General features: G+C 38.4%; 1 protein-coding gene across 10 annotated transcripts in view; it reads left to right on the top strand.

The window, feature by feature from the left end:
- The window catches only part of LOC140924341 (serine/threonine-protein kinase MRCK beta-like), a 40,213-nt gene extending 18,336 nt beyond the window's left edge, over positions 1-21,877 (top strand). For 2 of the 10 annotated variants that reach the window (XM_073374380.1, XM_073374372.1), the window contains 29 exons: positions 417-541; positions 1,101-1,206; positions 2,405-2,559; positions 3,128-3,228; positions 3,570-3,634; positions 4,378-4,446; positions 4,823-4,879; positions 5,281-5,386; positions 6,245-6,375; positions 6,498-6,637; positions 6,739-6,820; positions 6,933-7,076; positions 7,785-7,926; positions 8,018-8,098; positions 8,499-8,704; positions 9,771-9,885; positions 10,228-10,338; positions 11,096-11,176; positions 11,406-11,503; positions 11,745-11,835; positions 12,305-12,383; positions 12,476-12,632; positions 13,025-13,061; positions 13,403-13,565; positions 13,715-13,847; positions 14,226-14,336; positions 15,255-15,303; positions 15,861-15,933; positions 17,703-17,854. In XM_073374380.1, the coding sequence (XP_073230481.1) occupies positions 417-541; positions 1,101-1,206; positions 2,405-2,559; positions 3,128-3,228; positions 3,570-3,634; positions 4,378-4,446; positions 4,823-4,879; positions 5,281-5,386; positions 6,245-6,375; positions 6,498-6,637; positions 6,739-6,820; positions 6,933-7,076; positions 7,785-7,926; positions 8,018-8,098; positions 8,499-8,704; positions 9,771-9,885; positions 10,228-10,338; positions 11,096-11,176; positions 11,406-11,503; positions 11,745-11,835; positions 12,305-12,383; positions 12,476-12,632; positions 13,025-13,061; positions 13,403-13,565; positions 13,715-13,847; positions 14,226-14,336; positions 15,255-15,303; positions 15,861-15,933; positions 17,703-17,754 (3,060 nt within the window). In that variant the 3' untranslated portion in view covers positions 17,755-17,854. Of the gene's footprint in view, positions 1-416; positions 542-1,100; positions 1,207-2,404; positions 2,560-3,127; positions 3,229-3,569; positions 3,635-4,377; positions 4,447-4,822; positions 4,880-5,280; positions 5,387-6,244; positions 6,376-6,497; positions 6,638-6,738; positions 6,821-6,932; positions 7,077-7,784; positions 7,927-8,017; positions 8,099-8,498; positions 8,705-9,770; positions 9,886-10,227; positions 10,339-11,095; positions 11,177-11,405; positions 11,504-11,744; positions 11,836-12,304; positions 12,384-12,475; positions 12,633-13,024; positions 13,062-13,402; positions 13,566-13,714; positions 13,848-14,225; positions 14,337-15,254; positions 15,304-15,860; positions 15,934-17,257; positions 17,855-19,186; positions 19,244-19,983 lie in introns of those variants that run through there. The other 8 variants (XM_073374373.1, XM_073374377.1, XM_073374374.1 and 5 more) reach the window with 8 other exon arrangements.
- Positions 21,878-24,631: the final 2,754 nt, after the last annotated feature.

The following is a 24,631-nucleotide window of genomic DNA, read 5'->3' as shown; positions in this document are numbered from 1 at the left end:
GGTGGTAAATGCCAGGTTTGTATACCAAAAAACATGGGTTGTAAATATGATTAAGAGGCAAGTGTGGCTTTTACCATGTTTGCCCCAGATTTACCTCTCAGTTGTCATAAATTTGCAGCATAATTTATTTGCTGAGAGCAAATTAGTGTAAATTCATTTTTTCTTCCAGCAATTGATTCCTTGGAAGTAATTTTTATTGAACAGATTAATGTCTTAAGCATTGTTAGTTCATCAGTAGCTCTTAGAGAGTACAGTTGTAATAAACCAATAGTTAGTTCCATAAATTAGTATTATAAAGAATGATTAGAACACTGTGGTGGAGAAAAAATCATTACAATCCCATATCAATATTCTGTACTGGCTATATTGGCCATTTTTCATTCGGCAGTTACTGAAATGTGATTATTGATCTGCAGATGACAGAGAGTTTAGATCGAACCATTGCTTCTCATCGAAAACTTGAGGAAGATATGAGGGACAGCAATGAAAAGAAAGATGCTGTAGCTCATTGGGAAGCACAAATTGCTGAAATTATCCAATGGTATGGTTTCTGTAGTCTAAATTGATTTGGATTATTAATTTTATGGTACTTTTAAGCCTCCATGCTGATCTTGATCACAGGAGGAAAAAGGAGGGTAAAGTCTAGTGGTGAGAAGGTTCATTTGCCTCTAATGTTGCCGTGGATTTGAATCCTAGAGGCAGCTTGATTTTGTTACAAATGGTTATGTTGAGTCCTGGGACTCATCTTGTGAAAAATCATGAGACCCAGAATGCAATATGCTTTAAATTATTCTGGTATAAGGTTTTTGTCCACTGAAAATTAAAATTACTCAATTTCCTGATGGATTCCATCTTAATCATTAAAACCCTCATATCAAAATTGAGATTCTCATTTACTGTCCCTATACTTTTTCAATAGAAGTAGTAGGGAGAATTTGTTGACATATCAATGAGAATCATCTTCCCTGATCTTGACCTCAATTCTCATGACCACTGTGTTTTCTAAAGCATTGATATTATAAGGAGAAATTTCATGCTGATCACTCTTAGGTCTTAAAGGGTTAATCATTACAACCTGTATTTTTAAATATTTTAATTAGGGTGAGTGATGAAAAGGAAGCAAGAGGGTATCTCCAGGCTTTAGCAAGTAAGATGACTGAGGAATTAGAAGGACTCAAGTCTTCTGGATATGCAACAATACCAAGGGTGGGTAGAAGTGTAACTAATATACCGTAAAATTCCGAAAATAAGTCCCTTTGCTTATATTTTTCAAAGGCCCTTATTGAGGGGCTTATTTTTGGAGGGGCTTATATTCGGAGGGGCTTATCTACGGAAGGAAATTTGTGTTTCAAAACCAATTGGGCTACTGTAAAATTCCGAAAATAAGCCCCTCCATGTATAAGCCCCTCAAACTCGTAACGCAAAAAAACCTCCGTTAAATCACCCCTCCAAATATAAGCCCCCGGGGGGCTTGTACTTGGAAATTGCCCTCAAATACAAAGTAGAACAAAGCAAAAACTGTAAATTTCCTTCCAACTATAAGGCTAGCCCAATCGATTTTGAAACGCAAATATCCCTCCATAGATAAGCCCCTCCGAATATACGCCCCTCCAAAAATAAGCCCCTCAAAAAGGGTCTTTGAAATATGTAAGCCCCGGGGCTTATTTTCGGAATTTTACGGTAGCTTATCGTTGGAAGTAAATTTACCGTTTTTGCTTTGTTTTACTTAGTATTTAAGGGCAATTTTCCAAGTACAAGTCCCGGTGGGGCTTATATTTGGAGGGGCGATTTAACGGAGGGTTTTTTGCATTACCGCTTTGGAGGGCTTATATTTGGAGGGGCTTATTTTCGGAAGTTTATGGTATCAAACATGAGATACCGTGTTTCATCACCAGATGAAACACTGAGAAGAGAGTTGAAAATACGACATGCAGCAGAGTATTTTTGCAGAACTTTTAGGTGTTTCATCTGGTGATTAAACAGTCTGTCAAATGCTCAATATTACTTCTCAAACAAAGCGATTTTTGAAGGAGAAATTAAGGATGCAAAAATGAGAAGTTTTTTATCTGATTTCTAAACACTCATCAAACATTTGTATTTTTTTCAATTATTAATGAATTATTAATGAGTTTTTGAATGATAAGTCACCTTTGGGATTACTGCTTAGTGTATGGGTGGGGCCAGGAGTACAGACCAGTCTAAAAGGCAGTGATAGAAACTAATACATAAAGAAATACTTTGACAGGTGAGATGTGCATCTCACAAACTCACTTGTTATTTAATAGATAATGATGTTAATTTTTAACATTTTCCTTGCATGATCAGTGATCGTGTGAGAATAATGTGTGATGTTTGTTCTTGATCGTCAATACTTACTGGGCTAATGTTAATGTTCATTTCATAGGGTGAGAAGAATCAGTGGCAGATGAGAAGATCACAGAAGATGGATAAACAGGAAATTTTGCAACTTCAGGCCAATCTGCAGGCTGAAATCCAAGCGAAACAACTCATGGCTGAGGAGATGAACAAGATCAAAGCTGCAAATGTGGCAAATGAGAGGTAAAAACAAGCATTACTGTTAGACTTTTCATATCAAATTGCATTGTTTCAAAACTCAAGGAAAATAATAAACTTTGAAATGTAAAATGCTGAGAAGTTAAGTAGCCTGTGAAAATAATGGCGGAGAGGTTTAATTTTAATTGTGTAGTCACACTATAGGATTTCTTTCACAGACTCAAAAGGTAGAGATGCCTTGTAGAGCATAATAACAGTACCATAGGAAAGAACTACTCAGTAGCTTTCATTTGAACGGTAACACCAAAGGATTTCATCCTGAGACTCAAAAGGTAGAACTGCCTTGTACAGCATACATTGTAATAAACATTACCACAGGAAAGAACTGCTCAAAAGCTTTAATTTGAATGGTCACACAATAGGATTTCATCCTCAGACTCAACAATTAGAACAACCTTAAACAACATAATTGACCGTACTACTGGAAAGTACTGCTCAATAGCTTTCATTTGAATGGTCAAACCCGTAGGATTTCATCTTCAGAAGAATCGTGTACAAGGATGTGAACGCTACCTTTTTATCTTTCCTAATGTTTTTATCATTTTCATTTCAGAAAACTTGGTGAATCAGAAGCACAGTGTGAAACTTTACGGGAAGAAGTCAAGCAACTCAAGGCAGAAATTGAACAGTGGAGACTTGGCGGCAAGACAACAAGTATGTTTAGGATATACATGCATTTTGTATACTTTCGAGCATAATAAACTTGAATCACTGTTGAATCGCCAAAAAGGCTTTTGACACAGATAACAGCTCTTCCAACAAGAAACCTCTGACAGTGCCTCTAAGAATTTTGATTCACCTTGTGCGTGTGGAAGATTATTTAGAATAAATGTTTAAATTTTAGGCTATGGGAATAAATATTTCATTATTTTATGTTATTCTGTGACTGATGAGTGTGGGAAATTTACCAGTTATTCCCTTCAGACATTGTAGGGTGTAATCCAGTTGGATGGTACTTTTGTATCAGATGATATAGTTACAATTTTGTATTCCAGCTGGATTCCCATTCCTGTACGTGAAGGAACCCTCAAGAGATTCACGATTGGAGGGGCTTGCTGAGGTATGAAACTACATGTAGTTGGTCCAAAAGTTTCTTCCTTTAAACTTTGCAGGGATGGCATTTTTTAGCATTTTTGTTAGCAACCTTTTCACACTCTGCATAGAAATCGTGAACGATCTCTTGATTAAATTTATTTATCACCCTTAAGCCAAAGAAGAGGTAGAAGTGATCGAAGCTTCTTAAGCTCACATACCAATTTTCTGGGTGTAAATTAAAAATGTACCTGTTTTAATGTGTTTTATTGGCTTCTTTACTATTCTCTCTTACACAATCTGACAGTTTAAACAACACAGTCTGTTCTAGCATGGGAAGACAGCCGCATCTCATTCTTCCCTGTTGGTGGGACATTTACTAGATAGACCTATGAAATGACAGGGAGCATTAACCCTTAAGCCCCAATATCCACATGCAAATTCCCCCAACTGATCTCTATACATTTCCTTTAAGAATACGTTGAGAGAATTAGATAAAAGATCAAAGCATTTTGTCTTTGGTGGTCATTTTATTAATTCTCATAACTTTATCTATGGACAGTGTATGGATATTGTTAGGAGAAAATTGATGTTGGTCACTATTGGCACTTAAAGGGTTAAGAGGCGACTGTACTTGCAGGCAAAGCCTCTTCCGAATTGATTTGAACTGAAATGACAACACCAAGTGTATTATACAAGATTCTGTCTACAAGTTGTATTAAAGATGTTGTGCTCTATCGCTTACACAGTATCTTTTCTTCCATGCTACAGGAAACAGAGAGTCAGCTTCGTGATGATGGAAGACCCATTGCTACTGTGGCTCCTTCAACGTCTCCTGATGTGAGTAACTCCCTGAAACATTGCGTAATCATCCAAAAAGGGGCAAGGGTGTTGGAAATGTGTAGACTGGACACACTGTATGACCACCTAATTCCTTTTTCCCGCTAGAATAGAAGAGCTAGTAAAATCATTATGTCCATTGAAATGCAAGATTTACAGTAGAACTGTGCTAAATCGAACTTTGAAGGGAAACAAAAAACAGTTTGAGTTAGCAGAGAACTTGAGTTATCGGGGTAACTTTCAGTGAAATTTTGAGCAAGGGAAAGAAAACTTAGTACGAGTTAGCAGGGAAGTTGAGTTATTCGCATTCGAGTTATTAAGGTTCTACCGTGGCACCTGTGCTGCAGTTTTGAATAGTTTTATTTTTTTCTTTCAGTCTTTTTCAGTCAGGTCATCTTCCATCTCATCAACTTCATCCATGGCTCCCCCACAGGTGAATAATGTGAAAATTTAAAAATTGTAGTAAAAGTCATTTACTTTTGCCGTTTTATTTCATATCTCACTTTAGTAAAATCCAACTAGTGGTCTATTATCAATGCTGCATTCTGATTGGTTGAGCTACTACTAGGCTATATGTTATAGCCCACTAGTGGCGAAAAGCGCAGGCTTTTTGGCAGCAAAAAAGGATTAAAGTCTAGCTTTAACTAGCTAAAATTTTTTTATTCTCGTTATTTTTGACCAACTAGTTGGATTTTACTGAAACAATTATTCCTCTCTCCCTCATGGCCTCTGAGTCAAGCCCATTCAGGCTTAATAATAATTATTGGTTTCGTTTTTTAACTAAATCCTTTTCGTACCTGTACTGACAGAGGCAATGCTCCCTTTATCCAACAGCCTCGTGTGCACAAGTTCTCTGTTAGGACATTTACTACACCAACAAAATGCAACCAATGTACATCGCTCATGGTTGGTTTGGTTAGGCAAGGCTCTATATGTGAAGGTAAGGAAAAAACCTGTATTTTGGAGTGTTAGTAGACATAGAGGATATCACATGGCCGCGCGGAGATACGTATACTTCTCGTGTTGAAAAAATATTTCACTCGTTCACTGCGCTCACTCATGAAATAATTTTCAACACTCAAAGAGAAATTTCGTATCTCCAAGCGGCCATGTAATGTTCTATTTATTATATAAACACCAATGAAATACCAAACCATTTCACTTTAATAGTTTTTTGGTGTGAAAGGCGCAATTTATCATGTAGCCATAGCAATGGTGATATTTTCACGTGTGAAGATAACATGTTATTTTCACATTTGATTATGTCAAGTTTTCGCGTGAAAGCTCACCTGGTATTTCATTGGTGTTTATAATAATTATAATAATATCAAATTAAAATATCTTGCGAGATAGAAGTTGAATAAAATTGAACATTTGGAGCTTATAGCAGTTAAGTGTGACGATGTCTAGTGAAGGCTGCTCGCGGGGTGGCCATGACTACCTCCTTCCTCATGCAACAGCACAACCTTGTAGGAAACAGATGACAAGCTCATCTATTGATAATGAGTTTAATTCGTCATTTAAGTTGGTGTCTGAGTTCAAAGAGTATTTATCTTGGGGCTTTAGGACAGTGGGCCATGGGATATGTCCCTTATTCTCTTACTCTTTTTATTAATATTTAGGTTTTCAGTAGAGGTTTAATGGTCGTTGTGTGGTCATTGCGTCATTAATTAATATAGCACTTCTGCCGCAGTTTTGAGTAATTAAATATTGAGGTTTTCAGCGAAGGTTTTAATGGCCATTGTGTGCTCATTGCTTCATTAATTTAACCATCTTTGTTTTGTTCTGTTTTTTCCAGTCTGTCAATATGCATGCCATGTGTCATGCACTGATCAAGCGCCGCCCATCTGTCCTGTGCCACCCAGTAGAAGACCACTTGGGATTGATCCTGACAGTGGAATTGGAACCGCCATGGAGGGAATTGTTAAGGTGAATAAAACTTATTGTCACAGTTTCTAATAGCACTTCCACAGAACATTAAATTTTGTACTTTTTTCTTTATTTTTCTCAATAGTTACCGAAGCAAATTTTATTCTCTCAAATTTCTTTAGATTCCCAAACCTGGTGGTATCAAGAAGGGTTGGCTTCGACAATTCGCTGTCATCTGTGATTTCAAATTATTTCTCTTTGATGTCACTGGTGACAAACCTCCACAAATTTCTCAATCAGCAACGCAAGTTATTGATATGAGGTAGGGGTCAGCTTGTCTGCTGGTGTATTTTTTAGATAAATAATGTTTGCATAAGTTACACAAATCACCAGGTCAAAACCTGTTTTTTTTTTTTTACATAGAGATGAGGAGTTTTCAGTTAGTGGTGTGCTTGCGGCAGATGTTATACATGCGAATAGAAAAGAGTTACGTTGCATTTTTAGGGTAAGTTTTTTAGTTTTACCCCTCTGCAAACTTTCCTTTGCACCTGTAATAGCGCAACAAAGATTGATCCACCTATTACAATACAGTGAAGAATGCTTTTTTTGTGCCGCAGGTCACAGCATCTCAGATGAACCCACCTGGAGAATCACTAACACAGCTAATACTAACAGACAGTGAGAATGACCGTGTCAGATGGGTGAGCGCTCTGCAAGAGCTACACAAAGTTCTTAAGAAGAACCAAGAATTATCTAAGATGGTAAGTTGGGGCATACAGTAATTCAGCTTAATAAACAATAAAACCGCAGTACTGTAGTTTGCTAAGTACTTTTCATTCCTATTAGGGACTTGTCAGAAATTAGCGGGGACGGGGGGGGGGAGGGGTGAGAGGGTGGGTGGGAATTTTAAATTTGGGTTCGGAAATGAGGTGACCCATGCGTGCAATGGGAGTGAAATTTGCTAACCCTCCCCTTGACCGTGACCTAAAATATCATGACCCTCCCCCTCTTGTATAAATGATAAAATCTAGTTCTTGCATACACAAGGGTGAGTCAGTATTATGAAAGCTCAAAATGTATTTCTACACATTTTAGATGACAGCATTAAGAGTCCGACTCTGATTCTGACAGCTGATCACTCAACTCTCCTATTTCTCCCAAGTTTTTTTTTACAAATAAAGAACTTCTTTTTTCTTCTGTGGGTGAACCTCTACATCATCACGGACACATATTTGCATGACCCTCCCCCTTTTAATGGCCCATTTTTCATGACCCCTCCCTTTTCTACAGTCTCAAAAAGTTGTGATCCTCCCTCTCTTTCAACCCCCCTGCTAATTTCTGACAAGTCCCTTACTTCCAGATACTTGGATCAACCTTATACAGCATAAGAAATAGTACTACAGAAATGCTCTGCCCTACGGCGTTTTGTCAATATTTTCTCTCAATCATTTTCAATATTTTGTTTGCAGCAAGTTTACCAAGCAAAAGAGGTCATTCCTTCAGAATCGAATCCTCAGATAAAACAAGCTCTTTGTGCAACGATTATTGACACGGACAGAGTGTGTCTAGGAACTGAGGACGGATTGTTCTGCATTGAACTCATGAAAGAAAGTAAGCTTACACTCTTTCTAGCTTAAAACTTATCAAGACTGCTGTGTTGAATTTGATGGGGTTAATTTTATTTGATCATTATCCTTTTTAGATGTTACGCGCATAGGGGATAACAAGAAAGTGTCACAAATAGAAATGTTACCAGATGAACAACTACTTGTCCTTATATCAGGTAAGGTGCACAAGCAAGTAAGGCGTTGGCACTCATTTTTCTTAACATTGTATGACAAGCGGGTTATGTAGTTGACAGATGTCCTTAAATCTTCTACGCTGGTGGATAACACTACCTTGCATTCAAAGCAGAAAGGCGTAAAAGCCCTCGCAAAGTGGAATCAATTTTAACCATCTTGGCCAAAATTGATTTATTTTGCCATCAGTGAGTAACTTAACCAGTTCAGCCTTAAGGAGTTTTATTTCAGCACCTAAATTCTCTCTGTTTCTTTATCATGCTGCTTATATTAAAGTATCCACTTATGGAGATTGGTCTGACATAATTAGAAAGTTTGTGTTCTTCAGCTTTTTTTTCTAGTAGAGTTGCTCTTATGCACACTTCTCCTACTTTCAAATTTCAGGGAGAAATCGCCAAATAAGACTATATCCATTGTCAGCTGTTGACGGCCATGACACAGAACCTATAAAAATTCCCGAAGCTAAAAACTGTCTAATGTTTGCCACTGGCTCTCACGACAACAGTGCGAGCTGTTTGTGTGTAGCGTTGAAGCGTCAAATAATTGTCTACGAATTCAACCGGTCAAAGCAGAGACATCTTAAATTCAAGGTAACTTTTTTTTCCACATTTTTCTTTTAATATCAGTACTCAAAGACAGGTACTTGAATTTGTGGCTGCACAATTTGGGTATATGGGATCATTCAAATGAAACCTAGCTTGTGCAGCGTGGCATTACTTTCTCAGTATTCTAATTCTTTATTAGTACAGGTAATAGCATGATTTGTAGTGATATTTGGCATCAATACCACGAGTGATATTTCAAAATTGTTATACGTAATTTCACAAGCCGTTAGGCATGTGAAATTTGAGACAATTTTGAAATATCACGAGTGGTATTTATGCCAAGTATCACCTACAAATCATGCTATTAATTGTTTATACTACTTACCCGTAGAAGGTTTGTAATTTTCACATGTAGGTATTTCAAATTAAGCTGAAATTCCACTGCTCTAAGCCAATCAAATTGCAGAAATTTCTCATGTAGTAGTATAAGTACAGGTAATAGCATGATTTGTAGTGATATTTGGCATCAATACCACGAGTGATATTTCAAAATTATTATACGTAATTTCACGAGCCGTTAGGCGAGTGAAATTTGAGACAATTCTGAAATATCACGAGTGGTGTTTATGCCAAATATCACCTACAAATCATGCTATTAATTGTTTGTACTACTACCCGCAGAAGGTCTGTAATTTTCACATGTAGGTGTTTCAAATTAAGCTGAAATACCACTGCTCTAAGCCAATGAAATTGGAGAAATTTCTCATGTAGTAGTATAATGTCCACAATTCTTTGATCCTCTGCCCCTTGTATTCGATAGATAGACAATAGACTATCAAATACCCATAAGTTTTTTTTTTTTCACTTCTTGTACCCTAATGAAAGTTTGTTATAATCGTACAGTCTCTATGATAGAAAGGTAGATTTCGATTACATTTTCTATATTACCCATCTATCGCTTAGTTTCCCTTCTGCTCTAGTTGTCATTGAAAGGAATACCTCCCCCCCTCCCCACCCTAGGGTACTTACCTTAGGTTCAAGGAAAAAAATCAGGACATGTAATGTGAAGTTTTTACTGGATTTGACACAAACGTTCGCTATTTTTGCCTAGGAAATGCCTGTGACCTTCAATGTTCAGTGGCTCGGTGTCTCTTTTGGCAAACTCCTTGTAGGATCTGGATCTGTTTTCTATATTTTCAGTCTGACTGGAGAAGGAAGACCTCAGAGTAAGCTTTTACTGATTGTAATGTTTAGTCTCTTTCAGCATATCGAATAATAACGGTTAGGGTGGTAGAGTATATTGATCAAAACAAAGAACTTCGCGTGTGGATATAACATTTATCCATTCGTAGGGTTAGGCTCTCGGTAGAACTACGAATGACGTGCGTTCATTCTGTGGGGATTTCTAACACCTAGTTTTAAGCTTAAGATTGATATTTTCAAAAATAAAACCTGTCGTTTTGCAATAGCCCCTTAGGGAGTGTATAACCTCAACTGCACTGCTGTTTGTACAATTTCAGTGTTCTTTCATTGCTTCAGAGTTAACCGTATTTACTCTCTTTGTTAAGAACTGGTGAATTCAGATGACCCTACTCTCAATTTCATCACCAACAATTCACTGGACGCTCTACTTGCCGTGGAAATCGAACCTCAAAAAGAGTTTCTATTATGTTTCAATTGTAAGTTCAAGTTGTTGTTGCTGTTCACTTCAATCTGTCTTTAGGTAGCCATTCTAAGTAAGTTATCATGTTAGTAGTATAGTGGACACCGAAAAGGCCACTTCCGAGTTCCAAAAACCCTCATTTTCAAAATGAGGCTAGGTGCAAAACCTTTCTTGTGAAAAAGAGTTTTATTTGCATGAGAATGAAAAATGATTTCCATATCAAAGGCTGAGCACCAACCTTGTTTTGAAACAGAGGCCTTGGGGAACTCGGAAATGGCCTCTCCATTTTAGAAACGAGAAGGGGACTGGAACAGTTCTAGAAGTAATATACTTTCATCGCCAGATGAAACACTGAGAAGAGAGTTGAAAATACAACGCGCAGCGGAGTATTTTTGACGAACTTCGAGGTGTTTCATCTGGTGATGAAACACTGTGTGGAATGCTCTATATTACTTCTCAAACAAAATGATTGTAGTAGGAGAAATTAAATGAGCAGTTTTTTAATCTGATTTCCAAACACTCATAAATCATCAATTTCCTTTGTATTTTCTTTATGAATTATTAATAAGTTTGAGAAGTCTTTGCGAAGGTTAACCTTGTTTCTAACTTGGCGAAATGTACCTCTAAAGGAAGATCCTCATTCGATTGCCGGTGACTAGAAATAAACGTGAATAACGTTATATGCTTTTCTTTTGGTCCATGAAAAAAAGGATAATTCCCTACGTGCTGTATTTCTTTCAAGTTTATGCTACTGTGATTTGTATTGTTTTTAGTACTTGGTATCTTTGTCGAGGCCAGTGGATATCGCTCGAGACGTTATGAATTAATGTGGCCTTCCCCACCTACGAATATTGGTAAGCATTTTTTGTTGTTTTGCTCGTTGTTTTTGTGTATCTTCTCAGGCAATACAGTTTAAAAATTCAAACGGTTGTTACTATCAGTATAGTGATCTTGTCGTGAAAAAAATGCTTGTTAGAGTACTTAATGAGGGTGGTTGAATTTATCGTACTTTGCTCTATTTTGCCTTAGGAGTGTAGTTCCGATTACAAGATTTACTTAAATGAAATTTCTTGTTATTTGCAGCTTATTCTCATCCCTATGTGATATCCTTCAGTGAGAGAGCTATTGATGTGTTCGATTCTGGCTCTGCGGAATGGCTTCAGACTATCCCCCTTAAAAAGGTACATGAATGTAAAAGTTCTTCAAACAAACTGAATGGAACGTTACTTATGGAGTGTTATTGTAATAAACCTTTAGAAGTATAGCTCTTATTAAACGAACCGGAAGAGTAGACCTCCCGTGAGCTCAGAATATACTTTATACCCATTGTGAATATTTGAAACAATGATGCGCGTTGGCTGTGTAACAACATAAACTGTAATAAATATAATCCTTTTATGTTCTTTTTTCTCTTTATTTCAGTGCCATGCCTTGATCAGCGATGGCTCTCTTGCTTTGTGTACGGCCTTGGAACAGTTCAATTTAGTTTACCTTAAAAATAAATTATACGAAGGTAAGTTACCTTATTGGTCACCTCTCAAATGGACAGCGACTGGCTGTTGCTGTGGTGGGTTGGGATGGGATGATTACGTGAAGTCAGTTGTGCAGATGTAACTGCCTCCTAAGGGTGCGGATTTTTTACCGCTATGGCCCCTCCCCTCTCCCCACCCTGATCAAGGACGTTTGGTCGAGGTCAGACATTATCCACCCGAACTTCAACATTGTTTTTGTTTGGGGGTTGGGGAGGGGAGTGTTTATACTTGCCAGTGCTTTCAAGAGCTTTATCTTGAAACTAGACATGGTAACGTCCATTTTTTTAAACATTTTTGTTCATGACTGTAGGTAGAGCTGACAGCACTTGTAAGGGTCTCCGAAACTATTGTGATCACCCATATTTACTCGTGAAAACTCGCACACTATACACGTTCTTCAACGCGAGAGAGGATGATTATTAATCCCGAAATGATTCTGTTTTCTCGTAGAGGAAGAGTTGATTATTCCTGATCCAAACAAAGGAAAGAAGGCAATTGCTGCCATGTTAAGATTGAAAAGCAAAAGAAGGTTTGCAAGCTTTTTTGTTTTCGTGTTGATTTGTTCCGTTCTTAATTTAACTGCCACTCATGCTAACTGTTGCCTTTATATTCCGTCAACAGTAGTACCTACCGGTTCGGTTTCAAGACAAAGGAAGGTGGCCTGGCAGACTTGGACGCAGATATTCGCTCTAAGCTCATCTCGGGTCCAACTAACTTCAACCATATCTCACATATGGGGCCTGGTGATGGATTTCAGATCATCAAAGACTTGCCAACGGTAGGTTGGGTTTAGATTCATTGACAAATCTCCTGTTCTCTTAGTCTGTCCATTTTGAAAAGTAATCCTGCCGTTTATTTTTATTTGGTTTAGCGTCACCGCACCTTGTGATTGGATGAGAGATCTCGGGTCGTTTTCTCATCTAATCAGGGGTAAAACCAAAAGCAATCGTAACCTTCTCGGCTTGTAACGCTTGGCGCCTGTTACATCTACTGAGTAATATTAATGTTTCACCCGGTTGAAGGCTTTTGTTATCGTTGGTCAGAGCAATTGTGGGCCCGCAGAAATTGACTTACCAATGCTGCGGTCACCCTACGATAGTTGGCTGTGTCAATGAAATAAGGCAAAATATATTTGGTGTTACAATGCTTACCTTCTTTGAATCTTTTTAGGCACAGCAGCATGGCCCTGAAGATGAACCACCACCAGGTAAGACAGCTCTGTCACAATTTGCCACTGAAGATACGAGAAGGGAACTGGATCGAGTTAGCTTTCGCAAAGACTTCTGGGACTGTTACGTAATCGGCCTATAGCTGACCGGCGCGTCCCTAGTAACGATCCCAGAAACCATTGCGGGACGCATTTCGGCTCCAGCTCCCTTCTCGTTTTGTAAGTGTCGAATGGACTGAATGGAAATTGTCGTAAACAGACGCAGATTTGTCAGTAAATCTATACCTTGTATAGAATACCTTTAATAAATAATTCATAGTTGATTGGGATCCTCCTGTTTGTCGATGTTTTGACTGCACATGTTGTGTTTTGTTTTCTAGCCGTTGTACCACGAAATACTTCAGTGGGTCCAAGATCCAAGAGAGCAGTGACTGCTAACCCTTATCTCATGAGTCGACCAAACCTGGCCGCCAAGGGACTGAAACCTGGTGTAGGCCCAGGACTACTCAATGGCCGATCAGGTTCCACGAATGTCGTAAACAGGTATTTGGTGTCATTGTTGTTCTAATTTTGTAGACTGCAGTCACTTTAACTGCTGCAATACCAATCAATGAGCTTCCCGCTTTTGATAAACGCTCTCAAAATGTTCGAAACGTTCAAGGAACGCCTCTAACTTGTTATATCATTCATAGATCCGACGAGTCTTCGCCTCCAGCTAATAGATCACGTTCTACGTCAACACGGTCAGCAGACGATCTCTCAAACGACGCGCATGTGACAAATGGGTCCAATCGACTCTCCGCTGACCTCGATAACTATGCTCAGGTAGGTGAGATGTTTGCGCTCTAAAAGCAGAAAGTGCCGTCTTGATGTTTGTCATGCATTTGATTCGTGACACAGTCTTTACTTAAACGCGAGGAACGCATACCTAACTCTTCCTTAAACATCCTCCGACTTTGTAATGTTGGATTTGCGTTCTACTTCAAGACTTTCCGTGGTTACACTCTTGTTGGACCTATTTAGAGTTCAAACTATTTTTCTTCTCTGCATACGCTGCGTCTTGAAAGTATTATGTTTATAGCTTATCTCGACCTTTTCACTGCTTAGCTCTTTCTTTCCATACAACTGAAACACAAACTCTACTGACGAGCATTAGTGGGAACTTGCAGCTGATTAGATTTTACCGCTGTTTTTTTCGTTTAGTACTTTCATACCATGAGACCAAAAAGTGTTGCAGACGAACGGAGACAGTTGGCTCTAGCTCTTGAATTGAGCAAACGTGAAATAGCAGCTGGCGGGCGCAGAAGTTCACGGGTCGGCACTCGTATTTTGTATCTTTGCTTTGTGTTTACTTGTGGCCTTCAAGCTGAGGCAGCAATCCTGACGACAAGCCCGAAGTTGTTCCGAAGATTGTCCGATTTTACTCGAGTGTGGTCGAAAAGTAACCGAACGTCGCGTTTTGTTTTTATCACTGTGTTAAATACTCCAGCGCGTTAACGAGCTCGCTTTATTTGGAGATACGCCAACGAATCTGATGTTCTTACGTGGTTAATCACGTTAAGAGTCCATTCCTTTAATTTTCTTAGCTACCAACAAATAATTTATAAAACCTAACTTACGCCTTTAGTGCCTAATCAAGTGACCGGCCATGCATTATGTTGTCAAATTTCAAAACTTTGCTTATCCATTGTGCCTTTGTTTTGAGGCATTCTGGGATTGCGTTAACACCGTTTTTTGGTTCGTTTTTCAAACCGCTTTTTTAACTTTCTATTTTGCAGGAAATGCTGTTCGTGTAGCTAACCCTATAACAGACGATTAATCCACTCTTTTTGAAAAGGCTTTACCAGCGTAGCTGCATTCTCAACATACTTATCTTTGCTTACACGCAGTAATTACATAACAATGTTAACCGAATTGCTAACCTCGCTTCTCTGCGCTGTGCAGTCTTCGGGCTGTTTTCATTGATCACTATTGGTTTGCTGTCTCAGTTTGAGTTTAATAAACTATTTTCTTCTTTTTGCACGTATATTTAGAACACTTCTTGCACTCATTTCCCCAAAGCACTTTTTTTTGTAACGGTCTTGCATGTAAGGCTAATGTGGGCACTTATGTCATGTTTTAGTTAGGCAAAAAAGCTTTTACTAAAACTTGTATTTACAATAGAGATTGGAGGACTCAGAAGATAATGTGTAGTTTGTTACCAGCTAATAAATATTTCGTCTTCGTTCGCAGGATCTGTTAAATCTTCCTGAAGGAGAATCTTCACCGAGACATTCTTCAGGTTAGTTGGTTGCAAAACGTACAGCTTGAAACAAACCAAACGACAATAAGAACGCTTAGTAGCTTTTATGTGAGATAAGGTAGCTGTAGCGTTTTCTTTATAGACCCTTAGCATAAGTACCTGAAATTTCAGCTTAAAGGGGCTGTGTCACGGCAGTCCAGTTCATTTTGTTTAATTTTGCCAATTACTCGCCCTCAATCGGTATGGAACTTAAAGTAAGCAAAGAAATTACATGTAAATGACAAAATCAGAGATCCGAGACAAACAATTATGTCTCCTGAGCATTATTTTTGTAGTTACAAGCAGCAGCGATCAACTTTGAAAAACTGTTACGCTGAACAGTTTTCAAAAACCCTAATTTCAATCCGTTTCAATCTTCTTCAGTTTTGCCCATCTCTGGCATCTGTTGTTTCTGTTATGTTATTTTAACCTTCCTTTTAAGTTTTAAGCGGTTATTTTTATGTTTCTCTTAATTTAACGGGCATTTTGTAATTTCCTAATTTGGCTGAATTTCGTGACACAGCTCCTTTAACGCCGTTGCCGTGTATCTATCGTAGGGTCTGGATCCAGCTCTGGTCTGAGTGTATCGCCATTGGGAAGCCAAGAAGAGGGCGTGACGTCACCTGATTGGTAGGTACCAGGCCTTCGATTACTTTTTTCCTTGAGCATCACTATAATTTCTTAGCTGATTTGTCAGCGGCTAAAATGATGGTAAAGGAGGGGAGGTAAATATAGGGGAAAAGCGGATGCCGTATTTTCCCTCCTAATTTACCCCTGCTCTCCTTCCCCCAACCTCATTCCCCGCCTCCCCCCCCCCCCCCCCCCCCTTCGCTCCCCAGTCTCGCTCGCACTCGTCTACTATACTCGGTGGTTGGTAACCTCTCAGTTGCCGGTCGTTTTCTGTACAGCCTGAAGTCTCGTTGCCCGTATCTGGCTCATTCCGTTCAAGACTGATACAAGGACGCTTAATTAAAGCACTTTTTGCAAGCGCATTGCACCTTTTTCGTTTTAAAAGGATCGATCTCTGCGGCTGAAAAATGTTTGACAAAAGTTCGAGAAACTACGGTTATTAGTAGTAAAAGATAATTAACTGCAATTAGACAAGATTTTTGATTCGAGTGAAACGCTCAAGTGCTGCAGTGTAAACAGAGATTGAACATGGATGTTCACATTCCCTGTTGAAGTTCGCTCTGTCATTCAGGAGGAAACCTTTATATGTTAGTATTTTCATGTTCCATGGTTTTCACTTTCATGACGAGTCGGTGAGGGAGGGAGTCGATAGTTCACGTTATGGTTTGTTGCCTTAAAAAGTAACCCTTATTCGAACATCGAGAATTTACTTTGATTTTAATTAAGGCTAAATTCTTTCACATGAAGTAATTAAAAGAGCTTTAATAAATATGCACCTAAAATCTTAAAATCAATGTAAATATTAAAGCTTAGTCATTAAGTTTGCACTTAGCTCGTTAGTCTTGCAGTGATATAATCTTTTTTGTTTCTCTTTTTTTTGTAATCCCAACAATTTGTTCTGTTGAATAGTGTCTTAAGTAAACCTACAGTTTTCATACAGCTGTTTTTAAATATAACTGACATTTCGGGAGCTGATTAAGTGTAAAGACTTGTATCAAAGCGGATTCAACCCTGTTAGTTTAATCGTGTCGAATTCTGTCATTATAATTGTTATAAAAAATTCTTTCAAACAGATCAGTGTTAGAGAACTAACCGTAAACGATCTTTCATTAACAAGCCGAAATTAAATGCACCTAAGTTTGTACAAAATATAACATTTCATAGCTGGTCTGACTAGGTAAAAAAGAATTGGTTTGGAGGTTTCAACCTCGTTTCTAGGGTTTCCTACTCGTCCCTGCAGCGAGAGACGAGGGGGACAGGAAACGAATAGCTGAGAACATTGGGAACGAAGTTGCTAAGCATTTTTTCTGATTTCCCCCAACAGAATGGAAGATGCTTTGCCGCTTGGCGGACTCCAATGGCTGAATAATATTATTAATCGAATTAATTTTTATTTTGTAAATGCTTTTCTACTCTGCCTCAAGGCTAATGAAGAAATAAACGCTTAAAACTTAACTTTTTCTTATTAAACGGATAAGCATCGAAGGTGAAAAAATTATTTTTAGTTGACAGACAGCTATAGTTTTTGAAGGTTGTTAAACTTGAAACGAGAAGAAAGCTTAAGCTACGAGGGTTGAATTTAGGACTAATTTGAATTTACTCTATATTTCATATTATCGTAGGTGATGCAATTTTTTCATATTTTTGAAGCATTTTGTTCAGAGGAGACTTTGGGTTGTGTCATAATCATTTTTGCGCAAACAGCGGTTTCGGTGTATATCTTCATATGATGTAGATGTTTCTGTTTTTCTTTTTCATTGTCGGTTTAGGTCTATATTCCAACGCCAAGCCGTTTGGCGGGATTTGGGCTCCGTGCACTAATTACGTAAGGCTAGTTGGTTTGTTCTTATTGGCTGATACTTACAAAATCAGAGAATTGTTGAATTGTAAAAAGGACTGAAAAAATAAAACGTTTACAGTATTTGAGAGCGTTTCTTGTTTGTGTGTTTGTAAACAGAAAAATAGTCTTCACTTCTAATACTCCTTAGTGAAGATTATCCGTTTGCTTGGTCTCATTTTCCCCGTTTTTTTTTTCGTTCGTTCGTTGTTTTTATTTATTTTTATTTATTAATGGCGCTTGTGCATATGATGTTACCACCCGATTTCTGTGAGGAATTGAGAACGTTTGTAAGACATTGCCTTGTTCTCGCGCCTGCGATGTCGATTCCGTTTAGCCAGTTCTGGCTATTCGTAGTGGATAGATTCAGCAGAGTCGAGAGTCGAAACAAAGACAATCATCCCCCACCCCCACCTCCACCCGCACCCCGGCCCCAACCCCCTTGATTCTTGTGATTCCCTTTCCGTATGGAGAAGTTACTTGCTTTTGACTGGTAGTGGTGAAATAATCACTTGTTCAAGTTGTGGCCGACGTTGTGGCCCTTGTTTAGAGCGGTTTTCATTTGAGTGTCGAAAAGTAATTGGTTTTGCACTTTCTACACGATGCGATTGGCTTAAAAGATTCGCGCCACCTTTTCATCCAATCAGAAGTAAAACCAAAGCCAATTGTGACGCGCTCGCATGCATTTTCCCGCGCTTTGCGTCAGCCACATGTAATTACTTCGAGTTTTGATTGGTTCAATGTCTTGTCTGTGTCCTATGTGATTGGCCAGAGTAATTACTTTGGTTTTGGTTTAACGACACTCAAACGAAAACCACTCTATTAGACTATATAATTATAGTTTAATACCTTAAGATACACCGTTTCTGTCTACGGTTACGGGCAGGCTACCATGTTCGCCACGTAGTTATACAAAAGACAACCATTATTTCCCAGATGATGTAATGGCATTACCTTTCTACCCGGTAGCCTAGCCGTTTCTAGGGATTAAGAAGCAATCTCCTCGCATTTACGGGTAAGCGTACGGGTAATTTACCCGTACACGAAAACGGAGTATTTTTAAGGTCTCTTGTGTGTACGTTTAAGGGTACTTAAGAGATTCTCTTGTTTTACATTATCCGGGCGTTGCCTAGTCCCTATACTTCGTCTTCCTAGTCCTTCTGGGTCAATGCATTTTTGTGGAGCATCCTTTCGAACGGAAAAAACTCGCTCGGACCTCCTGACCCGAAACGCATATACTGCGCTCAGTAATAAGGCCCAGGAAGTGCGGGCGTTGTGTTTGCTTTAACTTAACCTCAAAACTCAGAATTTTAAGCTGTCTAGTTTGAATTGTCTTTCCTAACGTATCATTTTGCCTCAAGGGAGGAAGTTAGTGGGGATGGGCTAGTTGGTAGTTTGATACTAACATCCTTGCAGTGTTCAATTAAATTTTTCAGACACTACAAGATTCTGAGGAGATGAATATCCACCCAGGTAATTGATAAGTTCAGTTGTTGTTTTAATTTTAAGTTGAGAGTGTTTTAGGCGAAACTTAAGGAAAGCTGTTAATTCTGTTCAATATTGTTTGGAAATTTTACCAAATGTTGCTTTAAGTATTCCATTCATTGTAAATGGACTCTTCTTAGGAAATAATGTTGCTAGTTAACTTGGAATAATACGTGAAATAAATCAAATATGTAAATTATTGATGAAGATAAGGCCCTAAGCCTGTTTTCTGGGCATTGCCAGTATACTTTGTGTTGTTGTTGTTGTTGTTGTTGTTGTTGTTATTATTATTATTATTATTATTATTATTATAAGAAAAAAAACTGTCAGCCTCTAAAATTCAAAAGTTTCTTTCAACTGTTTAAAAAATAATAATAATAAAATAAAATATAGACAATTAATAAAGCATATTATTATAATTGTTATTATTATTATTATTATTATTATTATTATTATTATTATTATTATTATTATTATTATTATTATTATTATTACCATTATTATGCCTTATCGTAAGATGTGCGAGAAATTTACAGTCTTTTCTTTTAGGAAAAAAACCACAACCGGTGATCATTAGGATTATGAGAAAAATTAATAGCTCACAATCATAAAATTTATACCAGCTGGAGCAGATCCAAGTACACTGCCGAGCTTTTCTGTGATTAAAGTATAGACAGGAAATACTTTTCAAAAAAGGCGTTGATACATCTACTTCTACTCTTTTATAGGATTTGTTGCAGGGATAATTATAAAGCATCGCTTCAGTTCAAAAAATTGGTTTACGATTCCCTTTGACAGAAGTGATCAAATTCTCATATTGTATGTAAATGTTATTTACCAACTGGTCAGCTGATTTACTGTGGTCTGGAACCATGGCATCATGTGATGATCACCTGCTCTTCACTTGTAATCAACCGGCAGGGCTGGTTTATGGTTTGATCTTGAGAACTATTGTTGATTCTTTTATATAGTAGAAAAATCTAATAGAGTCATGAAGTAGGGATAGAATTTTAGGGGATAATGGCGCCTGCAGGGAGAATACTATTGATAGCGAGTTTCATTGTTTCGAATTTTTTCTCTTTTTTACATTCTTGTTCGTGAGACAGGGAGTGTCTTGAGATGGAGAAAATGTATAGAGTAATTACTCAAATGTCATATATAAACTTCCCCATACTTGGTATTAGTATTTACCAAATCAGTGACTAGCAATTTTCGCGCGTTTTGATTGGCTCCCGTAACTCGGAATATCCTTGGCTATTCACTGTACTGTTTTGCGACTGGAGCCAAGGTGGCGTCTCGTTTGAAGACATTTTCGGAAGACGAAATTTTTGCGATGGATGAAGCAGTAGTACAAACAAATACTAGTAAAGCGACGAATTTTAGCTTGTTAGTGTTTACTGGTGGGTAGAAAATTATTTTCATGCTGAATTTGCAACAAAATCGTAAAAATGCACTTGACGATATCCCCGAAATTTTTGTAAATTGTAAACAAAGTTCCTACTAAGTGACGTTTTTAATTTACAAAAAAATTACTTTTTTCATTTTTATCCATCTGATTTGGTAAATACTAAAACGACTATCCCCACCAGGGTCAGTGAACAGCGCTAGATCCTCGACGCTTCGCGTATAGATCCACCATTATTCACCTCCCCTTCGGGGGATAGTTGTGTAATATTCCCTTGTTTTCTATGCCCTACTGTCGCAGATTTGTTTTCAAAAATGCAACATTTTCACTCGCTGGATACTGTGATTCAAATATTAAGCTAATTGAAGAAATGCAAAGCCCATTGTCTTCTTAGCATTTTATTGAAAAAGGTTGACGTATAAAGTAAATTTTTCCTTCACAAAACTTATTATAACAGGTCAACTTAGTACGATAATAATGGTGATTTGTTAGTGTCTTTATATATTTTACAGTGTACAGAATTTAACTACTGTATAATCCTCCATGAATACCTCTTTGAGATAAGGAAGAAAGCATTTATAGCTAAGATTGCTGATATCAGCTTGGAAGGAAACATACGATCTAATAAGAAACCCCTTAGATTACGTTTGGATTTTTGGCGGTCGAAAAATTTAAGCCACAGGACACCCAAGGTTCTAATCTTGGTTGCGAAGTATAAAGATTTGTGTGAGAGTTTAAAACCGCTGGTTTAAAAACGATAAATAACATGACTGAGTAACTTCCATTAACCTGATCGTTTACCTGATAAAGTTTTGTTTGAATTTAGTTTCTTGTCTACCTTGAAAATCTGCCGCCACATGTCAGTCACTTTATACAATGCAAATACTAGAGGTACATGGTTGTCCAGAAACGACCCGCAAACAACATATTTTGCACCAAAGAGGACTTTTCAAGGTGTTTGGGTTTCCTGTGGCTTGAACCCGCATACAGTCTCCTATTTTTTCCGCTTTTACGCGTGAAACGTGGAAATAGATGTCTTGCACACAGGCTAAAAACCCTCTGTTCTGGCCATGATTGAATCCATTGTAACCTAGCCTAGTTCCGATTTTACTCGTGTATATTAGTAGATTGATTATAAGTTTGGACAATAGCGTTTTTATTAACGAAGCTTTAATTACGAATTCTAAACAAAATAAATTAAACCGCTTACAGAAAAATATGCGGTGTTGGTTGACTCTGTTTACGCCTTATTTGTTCGATGCTTTTTGATGTGGGAAGGCGTCTTCAACCTCACCCGCGTACCTCTTTTAGAACATAGAAAGTGCAGCATGCCTGGTCGAACTAAGTGATTGAACTGTCAAAGGCCAAATAACGTTTTTCGCGTTGAGGAAATCATGGTGGCTCTCGTTTAAACATGAAATCTGGAACCTTCAATTTCTGGAGCCTTCCGACAATTCCAATTAATTCATTCATTTCACCACAAGAGACTATAAAGGGGACAGAGAACCCATCCCCCATATACACCCTATTCCATAGGTAATTCGTCTCGAGTTATTTTAAGAATCGGGATAAAGTTACCTCGCGCGAGGCGTGGATGTTTCGTGGAGGTTTCGCATGACCAAACGCCGTGCAAAACATGTCGGGCGAGAGGCAATGAAAGCGTAAAAAGATCGAGAGCATTCCTGAATATTGAAGCGAAATGAGTCGGCGCTCACCTGGGAAAAAGGAATCGCTGGACTCTTTGACAACCCTTGAAATCTGTTTAACTCGAAGTTGTCGTAACCTCAGTGCTTTAATAAAATGAGAAATTTCGCCGGTCTATTGAAACCGGTCGTTTGTACAATTTAGGGAGTTTAAGATCCAACGACGCGGACGACAACTAGAACGTCAAAAAAACAATAGGTTTAATTAGCAAAAAACAACTTCGCACGTGCAACACACTTTTTTTGTTCATTTCTTTCCCGTTTTTGCACGACTACGACGTGAAAATGCCTAATTTCGCGTTTTATGGAGGACGTAAATAAGCAACGACGAAATTTTATTTCTCTTTCTGAGCTTGAATATGGTCCCTTGAAATTCAGCTTTAGGAGGGTTCGCCTACAATTGACAAAGTAAGTGGGTAGGAATAATCACTATAAAGACTGAAAAAAATAAACATCAAACCAGAAATTGCTCTCTTCAAACTGTAAATTATAAATGATCCTGAGAGAATATTCAGTGTGTTAAGGATTTCCCTGCTCTACTGTTAGCTCTATACAAGAGAGGAAGGGCCATTCTTTTTTAATTTCGGTTTCGCTAACACAGCTTTCGCGGAAATCTCGCTGTAGTCGTTTTCGTCGACAAAAGGAATAGCAAAATCGCTCCCCGCGTCTTCCCCCATTTTGTTCTGCGTCATTTCGTGAAGGATGCGTGGCTCTCAGCGTGGGTCATCCACGCGGAACACATTCGCGCTATGTGATTGGCTGTTGTCTAATCCCCCTTGAGATCTGTGGTGTTAAAAATAACTCGAGACGAATTACCTATGGAACAGGGTGTATATGGGGGATGGCCTCTCTGTCCCCTTTATAGTCTCTTGTTTCACCACCCCCACCATCCACCACTCTGACCACTCTTCGTACCGTCCACTACTTTGACCACACGCCTCTTGAAATCAGCTGGCTACAAACAAAAATCTGTAATCAAAGAAAGACTATCGTCAACTCGTGGGTACGTTGTTTAGAAAATAATCAATTAGTTATCACCTCTGGTTTTCCCACAGTAAATTTTAGGAAATGGTAGAAATTCAGATTATAAATATGCTATCCTTGTTCTGGAAACACAATACTATTCACTACGCCGTTGAGGATGATCGCATGATGTGGTGAAAAGTCTCAAATTTAATGCCTTTTTCATGGAACTTCCGCCGGCAAACGATCGAGTTATACTTAACCGATTGAAAAAACGACTCGAAGCAATCGGATGAAATTAAGGTTAATTAAAACCAGGCTACTGACGGTAAAAAACAATGTAAACGCATTTCATGGCAATGAAAGAACTTATGCGATACAAAGCCGACACAACTCCTCCGGGAAGCAAAACATAAGCTTATGCTTTCTTATCTCGATTTCCGCTGTCATTTTAAAGCTAATGCTCAAAATCACCTCCATTTCCCCCCGTGATCTTGGGGAGTCCTTAAGAGGAAGAATAAGAATAAGAAGTGCCTTTATTTACCATTCATTCATATGTTAGATTACACGCCTAAATCAACCACAAATTACTCCAAACTTCTAACTCTTTTAATACGTGTCGGTGGCGCTTTCCGCCATCTTGCGATTACATCATCTTGGCTAGAGCCAGTCCTTTTCGATATTATTCTAACTAGTTCCAGTTCTCTACATTCTCCCCCTCTGGAAAAAGATGTTGTCCTCAACATGAACGGATAGACCATAGTCTCTTGTGGGTTATCTCGTGTAACAGTTCCTCGTATTCTTGTATCTCATTATTGGGTCAACAAAGTTATCCTGGTTGATCAGGCCAGAATGTTCGCTTAAGTTGCCCAAATGTTACGCGCCTATATCGATTGTTTGCCCGTACAAAGAACATGTAGAGATCGAGAAAAAAAAAAATCTCCTAATAAAACAAGGTTGTACCTCTTAAAACGAACGACATGTGAGTTATACTATACTAAACATTTATCCGTCTTATCTAAAACGAACGTAATTTCAATTGGTCCAAATCAGTTCCTTTCTCTTCAAGTTAATGCCACCAGGCTTGCTGGTAACGCCACGCAGGCACAGGATACATCGGCTGAACGTGTACTGGGAAAGGTACAAAATAACTGAAGGGCTGAAAGACAGGTTGTTGCACCACCCATGATACCGGGACAGGCTGCCATAACTGGTGTGGATATGATGCTGTGATGCCGCGAATTCCTGTTGTGGAACTGGGTTGAAAGGAGGGTTGTCCCATTGCATCATAGGTCATCCTGAGGG

Source organism: Porites lutea, chromosome 14, assembly GCF_958299795.1.
Source record: "Porites lutea chromosome 14, jaPorLute2.1, whole genome shotgun sequence".
Lineage (NCBI taxonomy): Eukaryota > Metazoa > Cnidaria > Anthozoa > Scleractinia > Poritidae > Porites > Porites lutea.
The sequence above is the reverse complement of the archived record's forward strand: the minus strand, read 5'-3'. Positions and strand labels throughout refer to the sequence as shown.